Source organism: Anas platyrhynchos, chromosome 2, assembly GCF_047663525.1.
Source record: "Anas platyrhynchos isolate ZD024472 breed Pekin duck chromosome 2, IASCAAS_PekinDuck_T2T, whole genome shotgun sequence".
In the NCBI taxonomy this organism is placed as follows: Eukaryota; Metazoa; Chordata; class Aves; order Anseriformes; family Anatidae; genus Anas; species Anas platyrhynchos.
In genome coordinates, this window is record NC_092588.1 from 18,809,576 (window position 1) to 18,830,856 (window position 21,281).

General features: G+C 35.6%; 1 protein-coding gene across 5 annotated transcripts in view; it reads left to right on the plus strand.

Moving 5' to 3' along the window:
* RSPO2 (R-spondin 2) overlaps positions 1-21,281 on the plus strand; it is a 115,295-nt gene that overhangs the window by 87,013 nt on the left and 7,001 nt on the right. The window contains exon 6 of one of the 5 annotated variants that reach the window (XM_038175297.2): positions 17,365-20,147. The exons of the other annotated variants lie outside the window; for them this stretch is intronic. Within the exon in view, the coding sequence (XP_038031225.1) occupies positions 17,365-17,369 (5 nt within the window). The 3' untranslated portion in view covers positions 17,370-20,147. Of the gene's footprint in view, positions 1-17,364; positions 20,148-21,281 lie in introns of those variants that run through there. 5 annotated transcript variants of the gene reach the window in all.

Sequence of the window (21,281 nt, forward strand, 5' to 3'; positions counted from 1 at the left end):
TTGCTTATTACTTTCTAAGATGATTCAGTGAAGAGAATAAAACAGTAATGAGGACACTAGTTCCATACAAAGGAATTCTTTCTTGCATGAGTTTTGTAACCAGTTTCCTGATTTCTTAAAATTGAGCTGATGAAACCACTACATAATAACAGTTTTCATATTTTAGTTAGTTTTCCAGTCTTTGTAGCTGCAGGGGAAAGTCTGGAAACACAGACACACCAAATATTTCAACACCAAAAATTAAGTAAAAAAAAAAAAAACAAAACACACTGGAACTTAATTATTTAAAATCTAGTGGTTTTAAATCTTACTCATGATATTGAGGCTGACTCATGATTTTTGACTCAGTGGGGTTGTCAAGCTTGTACCTGACATCCAACCTAAAAAGGTGCCGGTTAAGTTTTCAGTGTTTGCCAAAATGCTGTTTCTCATTTATATATTCATATGAAAACTCTGATGTATTTCTGTATGAAAGCACTTGTCATATATTTTATGAAGAAGATAATGTTACTGTGTACGATTGTAGACTTGGCATATTTTCAAAGAGCTTGCTTTCATTGTATGCAAGTAAAACCTAGTCAGCAACAATAAATAAATAAATAAATACACAAATAAATAAATAAATAAATAAATAAAAAGCAAGTGTTATTGCTGAACGAAAATGTCAATGCAATAATCTAGCATGCTAATTTGAGAAGATTAGAAATTCATATTCTAGTTTAGGGTTTTAAACTGAGATAACATAATGAATTGTGTCTGAGCTAAATAGCTGGTAATTTACTTCCTTGCTTCCTGTCAGTAGTTTCATTTGTGTTGAATAGGTATAATTGTGTGTCCTCAAAGAGATTGCACTAAAACTAGTTATGAAATAGTCAGGTTTTCCAAATGCTTTATTAAGCACAGCAATTTCCTGCTACACATAAAAATACTTCAGTCTTTAGTTATATTTACATTCTGCTAGTACAAAGTAGCTATTTTAAAAATGTTTTATCTCATCTTCAAGTTTGATTTAAGTTATCCTATCACATTAGTGTACATACGAACATGGTGTTTAGCTGAGAAATTTAAAATAAAAAATAAAAATTTTAAAAGGCCAATGAACAGTAATGATGTTACCATACTACCAAGCATATTAGATGTTGAAAGCAAGTGCCTTCAGTAATAGTCTGGAGTAGTCACAAGGAGAAAACATGGGCAGTTTCAAGCCTAAAAATGAAGCGATAATAGTTACTGCTGTTCTCTGTATGATCCAGTAGTGATTTGCAGAAAAAACTGTTTACATTTGGCAGAAGTTAATACTAAACAAGCTCCATAATATCTCATTTTTGCTAGCAAACATATTTTTTCTTTAAAAAAGGAGCGAAAACATAGTGATTTTACACTTCTGAGGATAAGTGCAAGAGGTACTTTGGCTAGGATGGAATTTTCTGCCTAATTTAAAAATAATAGTAATCAGATCTGGATCTCCCTTGCTTGAAGATGCTTATTACAGTCTATTTTTTTATTATTATTATTATTTTATTTTTTTTAAAGGAAAAATAACAGGAAATTGAGTATTTAAACATGTATATAACATTAAGATTTGGAAAAATTTTTGTTTGAGTTATTGTAGCTTAAGAGCAACATGTATTATTCTGCTTTGATTTTTATAACTCTCAACACATTTGGCTAAGATATGAATACTTAGATTTTGTGTGCTTGTTTTTTTTTCTAAACAGGTTTGTCATCTCTCATATTTTTCATTTATACCTAAAACTTATTTTGTCCCCCCAAAATAACCCTCCACTTTAGAGAGATTGGGGCAATAAGTCTTTATTTTTTATAATACTAATATTAGATTGTGTGTGTGTGTATGTTTGTGCTGGCTGGTATTTCTTAAATCAGGAAATGCTTGCAGCTAGAATAACTTAAATCTTTAGCTATCGTTTTTCTTTTAATACACAGTTGCTGTTCAGGCCCTTGAAAGTTCACCAGATGTATTTGTTCAATAATAATTCTGTTATTAATAGGCCCTGCTGAGTGCTGAGCACTTTTGAACACTTGCTACTAAAGAGTATCTTTTCAGAAGAGTGTGTTTTAGCAAATACTTTGGCTTCTTTCAAAATGCTCTTCTATATTCTAGTTGGACTTGCTATTCTGAATCCCTCAAGGTGTGTGTGAAAGTGTACATTTTAAAGTTAGCCTTTTTCTGTCTAAAGTAATGATATAACAGTTGCTATGGGATTTTTGCGGTCCTACATTTCTCCATACAAATATTCAAGATTGCAAACTGCTAGATTACAAGTAGTATTGTAGATGATGTTCTAATTATTATTATTATTTTTTTCCAAAACAGTGAGCTAATTTATGAAATATTTATGTTGCAGTTGTACTTAGTCCAAATAGGGCAAAATAATCTGGTCGTCACATGTGCTGAACACTCTTCAAGGAGCCCTCCATGACTGTGTCTTAAGAATTGGATTCAAATCTGGCAAGAAAACTTTCTTTACACTATTCTTGGAATTGATTGACATCAGTGAAAATTTGCTCACTTTGCTTTCAAGGATTATAAAACATATTTTTTACAAGGCTAAATCAAGCAGTGAAATAATAAAATGGATAGTGAGGGACAGATTTCTTTATTGTAGATAGTAGTGAACTGTGTATTATTTTTGAATAATGATAGCACACTATGTCTTTAAATACAGTCCTGATATTAACCCACATCCCTTCAATCCTAACCTACCATTTTGACGTCAAGAATACTTACCTTCTATATTATTGTAAAAAGTCCTCAACATGAGTTAATTTATCTTACCCTTAAAAAGAAAGGATAAACATTTTACTAGGTGAAAAACATGTAAAATCTTTCCTTGAAGTCATGCCATAAGAACAATCATTCTTTCTTTTTTTTTTTTTTTTTTTTTGAGCTTCCAGTACTGGTTAAAAGTAGGAATTGCAGAAGCATATGAAAATATTCAGATGGTGGTTAAGGGATTGTGTTTTGTTTTGTATGGTTATATTGTTATTGTACTGTGTATAATTGTGTTACTTGATATAGAGATATTTTTCTAAATGTCAAGATGTGGCTAGTAAACAACATTAAAACTCTATCTCATGGTAAGAACAATAAACGAGTTTCAATGGAATAACACAGTTTTGGAGAGGAGACAGAGCTGTTGTGCACATTGTGCATTTTTCTTGGGAAATTCCTACTCTGTCCCCCCCTTTCCCCCTTCCCCCCCATCCCTTTTTCTCTTAGTTCTCTAAACATAACCACAACAAAATTCAATATATATATATATTTAAAGTCAGTTGAGAAAAAAATGTCTCTTAATACTTCATAATGACTCCATGCAAATCTTCTGCATAATTAGTCAGTTCTCTATTGAGATAAGCCTCGGTATTCGTGTCTGATGGAGCTACACTGCACTCAGAATGCTCATACAAAGACAGATTAGCTGGCAAGTGCTTGTAGAGGTTCTGTGCATGGTGCATGCTGCAAGTGACATCTCCAGGTATATGTATCAAAGTGTAGGAGCTGCAACAAAAGCTACGTTTTTGAAGTTGCTGAGCTTAGTAGATGAAAGTAATGATATCAGATTACTGCCCTCCTATGAAATAATTACAGTGTTTTTAAAAAAGACAATAATATATTAAATAGGTAATTCCTTCATCAGAGGGTGGTTAAAAAACAACACTTAATATAAATGAACCCTAATTCCTCCATGCCATTCCCCCTGCCTTTAGTTGGGCCTAATGACAATCAGGCTCTTAGCACATTTCAGAATTATTTTGTAAGATCCTCAGTTCCTCTGCATGCATTCTTCTTTGTCTTTGACATGGTTCTATCTGTTTAAAGACATCCCTCCTGCCTTCCCAGTTTCCTTCTGTTCCCTTTAAAAAAAAAAAAAAAAAATTATTTATTTTTTAAATAACCAGTGTTATCCACTCTGTATGCATCATTTATTTACTCATGCTAAAAAGCACTCCTACATTTTTGTGAGCTATCATTCATTTTGCATGAAATAAATTCATTTATGTAACTTGTCTAGGCAGGTTTTTTTTTCTACATACAAAATAATTTTGATGTTTTTTGATGATACTGTTCTGTATTTAATAGATACTCTGAGTAATGTGTGGATATTTGTACAGCCTTTAGGTAAGAAATCCTGATCAGTGTGTATGAAGGCTAAGTTTGAATTCAAAATAATATTTGAAGAAGACAGTAAGTAACAATTGTATTGTTTTCTGTCTTACAAGTGTGCCTTGAAGATATATCATTTAGAGCACATGATGTTTTAGTTCAGCTGTAGATGTTGCCCTTATGGAAGACTTAAGTCTCAATGGAAAACTGCAGGCAATTTTAAAACATGTAGAGAGCTATCTAAAAAAAATACAATAAAAAATGTAATTAGAGCTTATCTAACATACAGTAATTCAAGCAAAATATCTGCAGCTCATTTGGTTTACCTGAAGATCATTTTTTGTTACATCTGTGGATGCTCTGTCCTTACAACTGAGGTACTAAAACCATTTCTGTCTCTTTTCTTTTCTACAGTCCTAAATCATCTGCTCTGTTGGCAATCTCTGACTCTCTACGACAATAATAATAAGAAATATCATTAGTGACTGTAGAACCTGAAAAGATCCTGTCTTGAAATGTCAATGTTAAAGCCTGAAATCTAATAGCAACTTGTATCTTGGTTTCTAAGACAGTCTATATTTTAATCTTCTCAAAATAACATTTACAACTGAAAGTTTGCAGTGTTGGTGGTTGTGGCAGGGTTGGCAGGAAGGTGCTGTGCTTAAAATTCTATTTTAATATATTTATTAAACCTACCATCATCTTCTTGGTGAAGATTCTCAATGCAAAAAGACCAGATGACTTGGCTGAATTATATATAGCTGCACATCTGCAACAAACTCTTAAGATTCGCATTACTACAATAGCTGGATGAATAAGTGAGAATCAACACAGAATATTAACAGATGCTTTTCTCTTTTCTGACCCCATTTAAGCATCAGGAAAATAATTTTCTGTTTCCTTTTCCAATAATGAAAAAGCTCTTATTTCAGAATGTTGTCTGATATCAATTTATAAAAGAAGTAATCTTAAAAGTAGAGGTCTGCAAGAGAGAATAAAGTTTTGCCAAATATTCAGTCATTTTATCTGAAATTTGTGTCTCCACATGCTTTCATCTTTTGTAACCAACATTCAGGATAAGTTTTCAAAACTGTAAGTAATTGGAAGTCATAAGCAAAAGTATGCAATACTTTCTATGGCTGTTAACCTAGGAAATACAGATCACAAAATCACAGAATAGTTGAGGCTGGGAGGCACCTCTGGAGGCCACCTCCAAGCAGGGACACCCAGAGCAGGATGCCCAGGACTGTGTCCAGATGGTTTCTGAAGGTCTCCAAGGAGGAGAACCCACAACCTCTGGGCAGTCTGTGCCAGGGCTATGTCACACCTACAGTAAAGAAATACTTCCTGATGTTCAGATGGAGCCTCTTGTGTCCCAGTTTGTGCACAGTGCCTTTTGTCCTGGCACTGGGCACCACTGATAAGAGTCTGTCTCCATCCTCTTTGCCCCTTCCTTTCAGGTATTTATAGAAATTGATGAGTTCTGAGCATCCTCTTCTCCAGGCTGAGCAGTCCCAGCTCTCTCAGCCTTTCCTCCAGATGTTGTAAGCCTGAGTCATAAACCATTTAAATTAGAGTTGCAGTGATTCACATGATATGAAGGCATGAGTTTTTCACTGACAGCCTCTGTACAAATGAGTGATACTGTAGGTTGGTGTTGGTAAAGAAGTTGGATCATGTCGATCATGTCCCTGTAATGTTTAGAACGGACCTGTTGTGAATCATGGTGCCATGAAATAAGGTCTCCTGGTTTTAACCTGAGAACACTGTTATGGTTAGCTTAACTCCACTCTTTACCCCTCTATCTTCTAGTCTTATTGTGGTTTAGATTTTCCCTTATCATTTCTGATCTGTCATGTCACACGCTGTACTTGTGAGATTTGCAGGTTCACTACGTCTTATGCTTTTCCCTTGTTAAAACTAGGTTTCATGCATTTTCAGTGTCATGCAAATTCTACTGTCCTTTCTGTGCAAAGGAAATTTGGCATGGTCTGTAATCAGCTGAAAAATTAGGAGCCGAAATGTCACAGATACATGATCTTAACCAGCTTTGCGGTGTGACAGTCGTGAAGTGGCAAAGAAGATACTGAGAATCAGAAAGGCAGATATTTCGGCATTCACTTCCAACTATTCTAACAGAAAATGCATTCCCCAGCAAAAAACTGCTTGTAAGCCCATATGCAGAAAGTGACTCAGTGTGGCCATTTACACAGCAGGCCTCACACATGATGGTGAAGTTTCTTGTGAAAGGTAGCACTTATTTTTGTTCGCTTATACAGATACTGACATGTAAGTTTGGGGCCACTGCTGCAATAGTGGTTTTGGTAGATCTTTGTTTGACCCAGAGCAGCCACTTCCATGTTCTTGTGTTCTGATGCTACCAGCTGTTTGTCTCAGCCTGTAACATTATGAACCTATGTTTTTGAGGATTTAAGAAATTCAAGGGTCAGTCTTGCTCAAGACTTCTGGCCAGCATGGAGTGAACAGACTTCTTATATCTGATCTGTTTGAAAACTCAGTTGTGTTCCCAAGCAGAAATTCTTGCACGTAAGAAGAGAATAAGTCAGCTCTTCAAAAATAACTATATTTTCATTGCCAAACAGTTGAAATGAAAATTAAGAATGGAATCACTTATCAAACAGTATTTGATGAAATCAAGTTCTTCACTATGTAAATTATGGTTCAAAATCTATTGCCAACTAGAAAAAAAAAAAAGTAAAAAAAAAGTTGTTTTCCCACTTTGTAACATATTACACTGTTCATTGTTAGTTTTAGCTTCTGTTCTTGGCCTATTCATAGATCTGCAGCCCATTGCAGTGGTGCCTGTTAGAGCGGATACTGTGAAAGTATGGCCAGTTTTTTCTCTGATAAACGGTGTTTTCCAGGAATTCATACTAAATCATAAAAATTTCCCCATATTTGATGCTTGGCATGGAAAGCCTTGTTTCACAAGGATTTCAGTTGTGTATTTATACAGATTAAAAAAAAAAAAAAGAATCTCATTTATTAAGTCAAAAATATTTTTAAATATTGTCTAAAGAGCATTGAATTGTATTTCTTGGAAAAGAACAATGTAATGGTCCTTTAATATAAATAAACACATTTCCTAACAATGAATAATTGCTTTGTTGCTCTTATATCACAGATGACTCTTAAACGTTTTTGTGTGGTTCTTCTCTTGGATAAACCCATGCAGAAACTGCTTGGTAGTTTAAAGTGGTTGAATTATTTTCAGTGTTACAAAATACACAAGTGACTAAGGTATTTTCTTTTAAAAACCAACTGTGTATGAATGAACCTTTAACTTTAAAAATAACTAATATACCCAAATAACTTGTGACGTTGATGCAAAATCTTAACGTTCATTTTAAAACTTAATTTTTTGTGTGGCACGATTATTGTATAGGTGTCAGGATTGCTGTGTTTAGTTAACTACATATATATAAGTGCATTCTGAAGGTTCATCATAGAGTATGAGTGTTAATCTCCTTTGTGATTCTTAACTTGCTAATGCACCAAAAACTTTTTTGAAGAGAAAATTTACACATCATAGGAACTAAGTTACTACTAATCATTCACTAACAAAAAAATGTGTACATATGAAAAATAAATTTAACAGAGAGTATTATTCTACCTAGGATGTTTCTATAGTTCTGTTAGAGGAAAACTATAATACTGACAATTTCTAACTAATAATTCATATAATTGTGGAAAATTTAATTCTCTGTGTAGACAGGCAAACCAGGGAGAAATACATACTTTTGTTACAAACATATATTTTTGACTGGATATTAGTACTTTATCTTTACCATTCAATTCTGGTCCGGGATAGTGCTATTATCTAAAGTTTATTTACACAAAAAATAACAACAGAAATTACATCAAAGCCAAATGTGTGTACAGCACTTTAAGGAGAATAAAGGATAGTGTTAAGGAGTCAGTTATCACTTGGCTACACGGAAGGAAATTATCATGATATTAAGCACAATTAGAAGGAGAATAAATTCCAACATAATTTTGAAAAGAATTTCCTGAAGTCAGCAAAGGAGAATTTTAAAATGTTGTCTTCCAGTCTTATTTAAAGAGAAGGAAAGTGGCATAAATGGTGGATTAATTGTCTCAGTAAATAAAATAAACAGTTGAGTGGATGTTTGTAACTAATTTAATAAGTATGTCACACCCTAAAATGATCCAGTTGTCACCCACTATTAATCTTATAGGACAGTTTACATCAACACATGGAACAAATTGTAATGAAGACACTGGCCAAGAAATGAGTATTTGCTAACATGATGAAATAATTAGCATTCAGTAGAGATCAACTATACTTCAATGTGCGAAGCTGATAATCACTTAACTGAGCTTGATTCAAATAAATACTTCCTTCCAGCATTTGAAACAGTGTCAGCCCAGGCTGAATATGCAGTCAAAGTATGCACTCAGATGTCTCCCTTTAGATCCATATATTGCAGTCTGGGGGCTTATCACAACTGCGTCCCAAATCAGAAATGTAAAAGTTGTTGCCTGAAAAACAAATACTAATCTGAAGTTAGTCAAGAATTTTAAAGAGTTAAGGTTTCTTTCATCGTCTCTTGATATTCTGCAAAAAATGTACAGAAAGGAATGTACCATTTCTGGGAGAATTACTATTTGGCATGAGTCAGAAATGTGCCTGGGAAGCTGCTGGTATTTCAGGACAGCGTTCAAAACTGTAGTACTTGTGTCTGGCCACCAGCTTAGCAAGGACTGTGGTTTGTCCTGCTGTACCAGCTGTAGTGTTCAGGATGGGCTCTCTATTACTGGTGGAAATACCGCTGGCCCACAGAGAACTGTTAGCATCAGGGATTTGTTTTCCAAGTTTGAAATGAATAGATCTCGAACAATTCTAGTTATGCAATATCTATAACCTAACACTGTCACAGAATAATGAAGCCAATGAAGCATCTGTCAGAAGCACACCCAACGTATCCATGAGAGTGTGATGATGTGGAACAGGAATAGCATATACACTGATATTTTCATATGGTTAATTAAACCCATAGACTCATTCTGTACATACTAAGGTTTTATTGGTATTAGAATAAAGAATTTCTTTTTGGAAGAAAAATAACTGATAATTACTTCTCTCTGTGCTTCTAATCAACAGCCTTTGATGTACATCTGTTTTTTTAAGTACATCTGTAACTTCCAGTCAGGAAAAGCCTTTTATGGCAAGTGGCCTTTAAGCTACATGCTGTGTTTATTTCATATATTCGTTTTCCGTTTCGTCTTAACAAAGCATCCACACTTTTTTTTTTTTTTCCAGCTTTATCAGTGAATATATATTTTAAATATTTTATGCAGAAAAAAAAAAAAAACTTTCAGTATTTATTTTAGTTTAGAATTATTTTAAACTGATGGCAGAGATATAGTTCTGTCTTTCTTGCAGATGTAAATCAGAATATGAAGAGAACTTAATTTGTCCACTCCATATGTATTATTAGACACCACATTATACTGCTTCTTATCATTCAGCCAAGGCTGAATCCAGCTGCTGTGTATGTGAGGGGGTAAGACAGCCCCCTGTGGTGCTGAGAACATCTGCAGCAACAGGCTGTCAACAGAGGTGCTGCAGACCATTCATTCCCCTAACAAATCCATGTCTGTAACCTCTGGGTAAGAAAAAAAAAAGTATTTCAGTGTTTTTCTGAAAATCGTTACTATATATATATACACACTATATATATATACATGATATATATATGTAGTACTGATATATATAGATATATATATATAAATGTTTTAAATACAACATGTTTAAATACTGATGCACTTAGGGTTGAAAGTCATGCCCATTATTCAGTCTAAGTATGTGAAACAGCTCTTGTGGATAAGTTTATTGTCCAAGTGTAACTTCAGTTTAGGAAAGTCATTTTCAGTGTAAACTTTGTTTAGTTCTGAGTGTTTGCTATATATCTGAAGGCAGTGCTGCCCTGCTCCTGGTGTTCATGGCTACACAGCTGTGCCAGGGAGGGAACAGGACCACTCCCATTCAGTCCTGCGCAGGGTCATCTGGGTGGCCTTAAGGACCCAGGTAGATAGCTTGAGTGGTGTTGCAGGCCCTGATTTCTGCTTATGTGAATTAGCAGTTGCTAATACAGTCTCTTCTGCACACAAAGCTGTGAGAGCAATGACTGAGTACTGGGCACTGAGGCATTGCTGGGGCAAAATGTCCTCAGCTGCTCCAGCTGTATCCAGAAAGAGGCATTCCTCATAACCTTGGCAATAATTGTTTCATTCTGGAAATGCAGTCTGTTCAGGTTTCGTGCCTCTTTCTAGACATAGTTTTTTATGTTGAAGGTGAATAACAATTCTAGGTTCTATGGCACTCCCCTGTCAAATCACATTTTATTGTCTATTTTTTGCAGCTTCTGGTGTAAAAGTTGGTAGAGGTTCTAAGAGGCTTACAGTCAAGTCAAGCCCAATGTGGTTTGTTTTGTTTTTATTGTACCACTGGCAGATAAGTTTATCCATTCAGAATTCCTTTCAAAATAAAATTTCTTCATGTGAGGAATGATACTGTACGTTCATATGTGGAAAGCTTCTGAAAAATCAGTTGATCTCCTTTTAGATTAATATTTGCATCTGTAGAAATGAAGCAAACAAAAGCATCACAGAAGTCGCAGGCAGGAATAGCTGCTGTACTTGAAATGGATATGTTCAAACTTGGGGCTTTTATAGATCTATAAAGTTTTCTTATCTTTACCACAGCAAAATTAAACCACATGCTGGCTGGATGTCAAGGAGAAAGTTATGATGGCCTTAATATGGTATTATACAGCATTGCTGTTTGTTTCAGTCAATCCTATTTAAAAAATTAAAATAAAAATTCTGTTTATAATAGTGAACAATACTCCAGGATAAATCTAAAGACAAAATAATTTATTTGCTTTGTAAAGTAGTCCCATTCAAATACAATTAATTTTCATGTAGTTAAATATAATGCTATATCGGAAGATCAAATGGATCCTGCAGGAATGCATACCTGCAGGATGAGGAATTGCATATACATACAAAAAAAATGTTTCTTAGAAGAAACATTGAGTCTACTACAATGTTGTGAGAAAAAAAAAAAACAAAGAAAAAAAAACATGCATTTCTTGGCTCTGTAATGATGTAATATGAAAAAGCACAGTAAATCAGTTCTAGCCTATACAAGAGCAGAACTGAAACATCTGCTCAGAGAAACATTATTTATAAAAGTGACTGAAAAACTGAACCAGAGATGAGTCACAATTTTTTTTTTTTTTGAGGCCTAAAAAATAACTTTAATGTTATAAACACAAAAACACACTTTTCAAAAAAGATGATGATATATAGTGCATAGAGAGAAAATGTCCGACCTTGAAAGGTATAATGAGAAATAATAGCTGGATATTAAAATTTAAGTTAGGAATTGGGTGCATATTTCTAACTGGAATGATTAACTGCTGGAAAAATTACCAGAGGAAGTGGTGGATCCTTTGTTTCCTTCAGATCTATACCGGATGCCTTTCTCCAACAAGTTATTAACATCAACAGCATAAGAGAGCAATATATGATTGCTCATGTTTATGTAAGAAATCTCAGTAGACTTTCTCTTGAAGCTGCTTCTCACCTGCAATTAGCACATCTTCTTTAGTTTTAAGGAATAAACCGTGTTTTTAATTACATTAATATAAAGAATGGGCATTCTTAAGGAGACATGCAATGTCTAATTTTCTTATCTAGGTATTTATTATTTCATCTGCAGACTTTGTAAAGATATACAGGTTTGAGACAGTCTTGATGTAGTGAACTTCAAGTAAGAACTGCTTCTGTTGATCTCAAGGCAAACAAGCTACCTGAAGTTGCTAAGTCTAGTAATAAGCCTAGAGTAATTTGATTATTTGGCTTACTATGCAGAACTCAGTCAGCAGATTTGGTGTTCCTAACTTAATTATACTTAATTATAATAACTTAATTATAAAGCATTCTCTGAATGAAGAGCAAACAACAAAAAAAAAAAAAAAAAAAAAAAAAAAACACAACAACAATGTTTTATTATTATATTTTCCAATACTGCTATAGTCAACAAAGCTATTTCTAAAATTGTGACAATGGTTTGATGATACTTGTGCACAAACAAAAGTTTTAGCAAGATACAGTGCCATATTGGATATTATACCTATTTATTTTCTGTCAATGGCTGTGCAGTATTAATTTTAACATCTGTGAAAAACTGATGTGTGGCTATTGGGAAATAAATAGGATTAAGGCAGAAAAGTGCCCTTTTACAAGCTTCAGATAGTGAATAACCCTTCTGTAGCTATATGATGTAGAAGTAATTGGTTGCAACATAAATACACCTAGCATGCTTATGAATGTTAGCAGACTCCATGTGTGCAGTAAGTCCAAGAGCCCTCATAGGCTGTCATGGAAAAGTGCTAACGTTTAAGCAGGAGGCTCCCTGCCCATGGAATTAGGTCTTTAATGTCCCTTCTAACCCAAACCATTCTGTGATTCTAAGCTGGGAAGAGAGCTACTGAAATTCATTTAGGGATAAAGACATATACATCAGAACATCTCTTAAATCCAGATTGCCCATGACTCAAAGATAGTGACTACATCAGTAGCAGTTAATTAAATGTGCTGGGGGCTGCTTTGTCACCAGCATCAACAGACAAGGATCCACATCTTCATTGCTCTGCTTAGAGCTCCCCAACCAGGGACATGCCTACAGGAGCATGGTCCTGGCCTGTGCTGTTTCCTGAGACATCTCCTAAAGGGGCAGGGGAGGGTGCTGGCTGCCCAGCCAAAACACAGCAGACAGCTGAAGTACAGTGTTTGGGGATATTCTCTGATACAGTTTGATGATGACCTGGCCCCTACACGTGGGAAGGATGGGGAACAAGCTGCTGTGAGGGAGGTGAAAGCAGGAAGAAGGGTAACTCCCCCTTTTCAGTGGCTGCCTGAATTTACGGTAGATTAAATGGTTACAGAAGTCTATGGCCACAGTATACAGGTAAAGGGAGGTCCTAAAAGCTAAATTTAGATCATTAGGTATAGAGAGTGTGTTATGCTGCACCAGCACAGGGAATGTACTGGAAAAGATAAGCTCATACAGAAGACCAGTCTTCTGTAACTAGACAAAACTGAGACAAAAACTAGACAAAAACTGAGACAGTGATCCCATCATGACCATAGTACTGATAGTGGAAACTATAAAGGATAGAGTGAAGTTCTAGTTGCAAATCTAGTGAAGAAAACAAGTGAAAGTATTTCCTCTTTCTGCACCAGAAAAATGTCTGAGGAGAAGGGGAAAGTGTACACATTGCATACTGGTATAGCTAAGGAGAAACAGAGATCAACCTGACCAAAGTCAGGAAGGCAGCCTTAATATCTTGTTTCAGCCCCTTCTCAAGTATAAACCAAATGAGCATATGTGAGCAACTCAGGTTTAACAGCTAATCTAGTACACTGCTCTTGATGAGCATATATAGGTAATGATTTTACATCATATGATTAGAAATAATATGTTAAAAACCAATAGGATTTCAGTTGCAATTCATCAGGGGTCCTCCTGTTTGACAGTAGTTTATTCAGTAGTCAGGTGTGCAGTGTAGCCTCTCTTCTTACTAAGTCTTGGAAAGATCATCTGTGATATTCTGCATAAAGAGAAGCAGAATAGACAGTTGAAACTATTATCTGAGCTGTAGTTATGGAACAAAATTGTTGCTGTATTCAGTTCTGGGTCAGAATCCTTAAAGGGAAATAAAAAGATAAACCCTTCAGAACTAAATAATATAGAACATATTATATATAATATAATATAAATATAATTATATTATATATATTTTATAATATAATATATTTATATTTATATCTATATATTATATCTGTATATTATATTATATTATTATATTATACTATATATAATTATATATATTATATATTATATATTATATTATATAGAAGATATAGAACTAAATAATATAGAACAAAAATATCTAGATAAATAAGTAAATAATAAATTTAGCTTTCCAGTGTAGTCTCTCTCTGTAAGAGACCTTTGGTGGAACTTTTAATACAATGGATGGAACATTCCTTGATGCAATTTCTAATATGAAATTAAATCTTGCAGGTGCCACAAATAAATGTTATATCAATAAAAAATATTTTATATTTACTATAAGAAGAGATAAAAAAATGAATTAAAGTGGGCAGAAAATAATAATAATAAAAAGAATATTTTGAAGTACCGACAAAAGAGTTTTAAGTTACATTGAACATATAGAAGTTCAAACCCAGTTAGAGTTTTCAGTTCTAACTGTTGCCTATATACATAAAGTATACTTACATATGAATGCAAATTCTTGACTGGGTATATGTATATTTTTATTATTATTATTTTGAAATTTATATTAAATTGTGAAAGGAAGAAACAAAAAATACTTCCACTGGAAATATTTTGCTTGGCTGTGCTTTTAAAGCATCTGATCTGACATGGTGCTGACTGAGATAAGGTTGGTGAGTAACCTGTTTGCCACTAATGTCCAGAACTTTTGAATTCTGAGCTAAATCCACTTTAGATTAGCATTTTGACTGCATTGGATAACGACATATTTTCATATAACTGTGGCTAAATGGGGTACAATACCCAACGTTTGAACATCTATAATACTCAGTTAAGCTTAGGTCTTCTATCAGAGGATTTTTTGTGAGTTTCCATGTAACCTTTTTTTTGCTAGTTTTCCTCTTCCCACAGTGTGCTTCTTTTTGCTTTTTCTGAGTGTGTATGTGTGTAGTCCTAATTTTTATGTTCTATCATTTTTATTTTTCTAGGCAGAGTAAATGTGTATACTTCTGCAAAGAAAAATGAATATTATTTGATGGAAGTGGAAACCATTTTTCAGTTAATATCTCACTGCCATCTACTGTGCATGTTTTAAAACTGCACCATGGAGAAAGCTGTGTTTCAGCAATGTAAGACTACTCTTAGTCAATTTGCTCTGAAGTTGAGGAAAACTCCTCAGAGCTCTTAGTAGACTGTGACATATAAATTCCATTCTTTGTGTAGGAATCTGTCTCTTAATTAGATGACAAAGTCTGATGATACTCAATATTGTCTAGAAGAAAAGAACATCAGATTTTCCTTAAGTAGTTTTCATTCAGGGCAGATGAAAAGTAGATACATACTTCTGGGAGGAAAAGAGTACCTCACTTTGCTTATTCTTGCCCTAAATAATAAAACCATTCACTTCTTAGTGGATATTTTGACATAAAAAGAGATAGTGGGATTGAGATACAGAAATTTGCAGATTTTTTATTTTATTTTTTTAAGTCAATAAATTATTATGTTCTTCTTTTAAATTATCTTTCATCTCTGTCTGGAAACATACAAACACCAGTCATATGCAATGTTGTGTGTAGGATGGGATATAATCATTTACCCTAAATTGTGAAATTATTAAGTTGAAAATAAGATGTCAGAATTCTGACTGCCAGGAACTGAATAAGATATCACACAAGTTAGCTCTGCATTACCGATGCTTTCGTACCAGTTTATGTAGGAATTACAAAGTCTATTCAAGGCAGAAATTTCCATGGTTTTCATCAGGAAAGCTCAGATCAAACAGACAAGAATGAGTAAAAATCATCTAACTGTGCCTTTTACATAAGGGAACTCATTTTCTTTGTCTATTATTGTAATAGCTTTATTAGTTTCAATAGACTACAAATATGTATAACTTACATCATTAACTATTAGTATTGCATGAAAAAGTAAAAAATAAGACCATTAAGTTTGCAAAATCAAGCACTTAGAAGCTGAAGAAATGCCTTAATTTCCTCCTTCATATTGGTTACGTTACAGCATAATTAGATTTTTTTTTTCTTCTATTTTTACTCAGTAATTGTTCTGAGGCCTAGTTTGCTCAACATTATTCAACCTTTAGAACATTAAATAATTCATGACTTTTCTAAGGTGTTCATTGTTCTCATACTTCAATGCTTTGCAAATATTAATCCATGTTTATAAAATCTGATATTTTGGGATTAGAAATGGTGGCATAGACAGATTATGTACTTTATGTGATCATAACATCCTTTCTGTTATCTTCTGAGGCAAATGTGTTTATGTAAGAGTTCAAGCAACAACAGAAATTCAACCAGGAGAATGAGTCACTGGTTTCTGACACTTACCCCCTTCTGTCCCGTCTCCTCAACCCATTTGCCTTTTTTTTTTCTTCTTCTTCTTCTTTTTTTTTTTTTTTTTTTTTTTTTTTTTTTCCAGTGCCACCATCCAAGTCCCAATCTCTTTCACTCCCTGCCCAAAATGGCTATTTATTTTGGCTGATAGTTATTTTGGCTGACCTCCCCCTAGTCATATTCTTTCTGTAGAACGCACTGAGCAATTTAAGCCTAAATTTGATAATGTTAAAAAATAACTTCAGACCAAATTCTTATTAGGAAAGCTGTCATTAACTCCGTAACAGGTAATAAGAGTAGTGATGCCCATAATGTAAGGTTTACTATGCTACTAAAGTTCATTGTGTTCTCCTTGTCTTCCTGTGGACCACTTGTCAGAGTTGGTCTGTAAATCATCCTTTAGCCACACTTTAAGCTTGAGTTAGTAGCAGTGGGGATTTTCTTTTTTCTTTTACTGAATGTGTAAGATTTCTTAACAATTTGTGTATTTTTCTGGCACTCTGGCACTTTTTTTTCTATATATATATATATTTTTTTTTCCTATTGGAGAATAATTTCTGGACTGAATCCTTTGTTGTTGTTGTTGTTGATTTGAGTGTTATAAGTTTTCTAGCTCACCCTGCAGAGGAGATGCTGCCACACTCAGGATCTTAATTAGAACTACATCTGTAGGAGAATGTTTTACAAGTATGTAACATTTGGCTCCTAAAATGCCAAATGAAATGGAAGAAAAGATCAAAATGTGCATTTAATGAGGTATGCTATTATTCCAAGACAACACTGTGCCTTTACAGTGCAGTGCAAATTCTGCATATGAAACTAATAGATAGGACATTTTTAAGTCCCATCATTCTGTAGTCATCAATGGAAGAGGAAAATGTTTTAAATAAAGAAGGGAGTATTAAGCATTTTGATCTCTCTGTAATGAAATATTGTTTATGTGACTACACTGAAAATTTGTGAAGGAATTACACTGCGAAGTAAAGATGCAGATTTTTTATTTATTTATTTTATTTTGTTAAATGTTTTAGATTGAAATCCTTACTGCCCTCATGTGGATGAAAACGCATTTCATTTTCTCTGTCTGCTGAAACTCGAAGTGGACATGTTTCATTAGAAGAGCTGTACGTACAACAGTATTTACACAGCAAATGAAGGACAATTTGGCCACTGAACTGATGCTGATTTCTGATGCCTCAAGCAGTATGTCTAGGAGTCTGTAAATATATCTGCTTCATTTAATTCTGGAGAATCAGGTGTGCCATGAGTGTTAAGAATCTGCCCCCCAAATTCTGTCTGGAGAAAGACACTTTTGCAGCTGACAGAAGTTGATGAAGGCTCTTTCTGAACCAAGTAATGTGTATCCTGAATTGATCAGAAGGGTCAGTCCAGAAGGTACATGCAGTATTTCCAAATCCCTTTGAGCTCAGGTTAGGAGACAAGCCAGGGAACTGAGCACGAATCTCTAATATAGCAACATGCATCTGCTTTAGGAGCAATGATAATAAAGTGGTACGAAAGCAACAACATAAAAAGAAAAAATGTACTTCACATACTGACAAAGCTGACAAAGTTACTCACAGCTATTACTCTATGGTGTATAGACAATTGCTGTGTATATTAGCATACTTTTTTTTTTTTTTCAGGAATTGATGTTGGAATTACAATGTTACCTAGATGTTATTATACCTTTGCCTGTATATTATTATACCATTAGAAATTGTGTTACATTATTATCTAACAATAACATTTCATTGCACAGCATATTAGTTGACCATACACCTGCCATAAACAAGTAGTCCAAAAAAGTTTAATGAATAACACTGTAAAGATACAGATGATTGTGATAATATACTTTGTAGAAAAAGAAAAAAAAAAAAAAAAAGAAAAAAGAATTAGTCATTAGTCATTTACAAAGCAAACAGCAAAACCTAATTGTATAACATTGAAATAAGGGATTTGATTGATTGTCTTTGCCAGTCTAGCTTTTGTGCAGAACTGTGAGATACAGAATGATAGATAAGCTTTTTAAGGATTTTATTTGCTAAATAACTGAACACCAAATCTAACTATATTTCTGCTCTTTCTTAGGCCATAAACATATTTCAGTGTCTACACATAACTGTACAAAGTATTAAACACATTTCTCTAAATTATGTTCTGAGCTGACTCAGATAATAAAAATGGAGGCGCTCTTTTTTTTAGGGAGTTTGAGATAAAAAATGCTTTTCAAAGCATTAACAAAAAGTTAGTTACCTTGTTAGCATGCAAGGGAAAAGTCAGTTTAAATAGAAACAGGAATACGGTAACCTGAACAGCCCATGTTCAGATAACCTGCTCTTTGATTGAATTATTTGTATTTTCTCCAACCGCTGTTCACACCAAGGTCTTTCAAGGATATGTTGTCTGCAGTAATAAAATAAAGATTGAAAATCAGATCTGATGTGGAGGCCTGTAACTTAGAATGGGGAAGAAAAGCTCATGGCTATCTGCCAGCTGACAGGTGGGCGAGTTATCGCTGGAGACGATGCGATGTCACTTAAAGAGCATTGCTGGCTGCAGATCCCAGGTGCTGCGCTCAACGATCTGCTCCCTGGGGCTCTGTTTCTGATAAGGAGGGTTTTATAGGCTATGTGGACCAGGATTGCTATCTCTATTGTCACTCTGTACAGTAATGCTGTAACCTGCTATTGATGGGAGAGAGCTGGAGCCATGCTGGGAGGAAACACTGGGCTGAGTAACAGGCTGTGGAAGAGCCTGATGTGAGGCCTCAGTGCCTCCTAGGATGTGTGGAGGGGGACTGTAGGTTTTTTCCCTTTCTAGCAACCCTATTTTTACACAATCTGTGCTGTATAGTTTTCAGCAGTTATTACAAATAGCTTCGTCACTCTTACTCAAAGGGGTGGCTTGATTTTCTCAATGATAGTGGAGGCTTTTGCAGAAAAAGGCTAGTCCAACTTTCTTATCCACCCTGTTCCCTCTGAGGGCTGGCAATCCACACAGTAGAAGTAAAACTTGTTCTTATGTTCTCCCCCCCTCAAGAACTTATCATTGCACACAGATCTTCTCTGGGGATTTGCTTTCTGTATAGTGTTCTTCAAAAGAACACTTTAGTGTTCTTGACTAAAATAAATCACTGCTAATATCACAGAATCAAAGAATCACAGAATTTCTAGGTTGGAAGAGACCTCAAGATCCTTTTCAACATGGAATGGGTTGTCCAGGGAAGTGGTGGTCTCCATCCCTGGAGAAAATAGATAGATGTGACACTAAGGGACATGGATTAGTGATGAGACTTGCTACGTAATGTTGGACTAGATGATCTTGGAGGTCTTTTCCAACCTAGATGATTCTGTGTTTCCATGATAACAGCCTAAGCAAACCTAAGAACAGCAGAGCCCCAAGGGAGAAAGGGCCTTGGAGTCAGGGCTTTTGCTCTCAAGATCAGGGAGCATGAGGAGGAGGACACAGAGGAGGAGGCCACACAAGTGTCACTGTAGACAAGGTCCACCACCCTGGAATGTCTTCTGGAGTGGAGGGAGCTGCTTCCATGCTTGCTGCTGGTACCCATGGAAAGTCTCCTCAGATGGCCATCCTCACCCTGTGGCCCTGCTGTTGGGGAGCCTGGAGAGTCTGTCTCTCAGATCTTCTCTGGGGATTTGCTTTCTGTATAGTGTTCTTCAAAAGAAGCCTGTAGCAAGAATTCGGAAGTTACTTCTGTTGACTGTGCTTTTGCTGACAAAATCAGGACTGTAATTGAAGTCTGAATTTAATAAAAGTTTTCATGCATTGGGATCTCAGCAACATAGTCTTTATAGTCACTGCTTTTCTGCTAATCTCTAATCTCTATTGCATCATGGTAGCGATACGGGAGCTGATGTTTAACCAAGGAAAACTGTTCATATTCAGTTTTCTGGTTAAAGTGACAGTTGCCGTTTGGGACTGTGTTAGCATTGCTGGTCATCTGGATATTGTCTGTGTAGTTTAGTATTGTCCTGAAAATCACAGAATCACAGAATCACAGAATCACAGAATTTCTAGGTTGGAAGAGACCTCAAGATCATCGAGTCCAACCTCTGACCTAATGCTAACAGTCCCCACTAAACCATATCCCTAAGCTCTACATCTAAACGTCTTTTAAAGACTTCCAGGGATGGTGACTCCACCACCTCCCTGGGCAGCCTGTTCCAATGTCTAACAACCCTTTCGGTAAAGAAGTTCTTCCTAAGATCCAGCCTAAAACTCCCCTGGTGCAACTTAAGCCCATTCCCCCTCGTCCTGTCACCAGGCACGTGGGAGAATAGACCAACCCCCACCTCGCTACAGCCTCCTTTAAGGTACCTGTAGAGAGCAATGAGGTCGCCCCTGAGCCTCCTTTTCTCCAGGCTGAACAAGCCCAGCTCCATCAGCCGCTCCTCGTAGGACTTGTTCTCCAGATCCTTCACCAGCTTCGTCGCCCTTCTCTGGACCCGCTCAAGCACCTCGATGTCCTTCTTGTAGCGAGGGGCCCAAAACTGAACACAGTACTCGAGGTGTGGCCTCACCAGAGCCGAGTACAGGGGGACGATCACCTCCCTATCCCTGCTGGTCACACTGGTTCTGATACAAGCCAGGATGCTGTTGGCCTTCTTGGCCACCTGAGCACACTGCTGGCTCATATTCAGCTGACTGTCCACCATCACTCCCAGGTCCTTCTCTGCCAGGCAGCTCTCCCACCACTCATCTCCCAGCCTGTAGCTCTGCTTGGGGTTATTGCACCCCAGGTGCAGGACCCGGCACTTGGCCTTGTTGAACTTCATTCAGTTGACCTCAGCCCATCTGTGCAGCCTATCCAGATCCTCCTGCAGAGCTTTCCTACCCTCAAGCAGATTGACACACGCACCTAGCTTGGTGTCATCTGTGAACTTACTGAGGGTGCACTCAATGCCCTCGTCCAGATCATCGATGA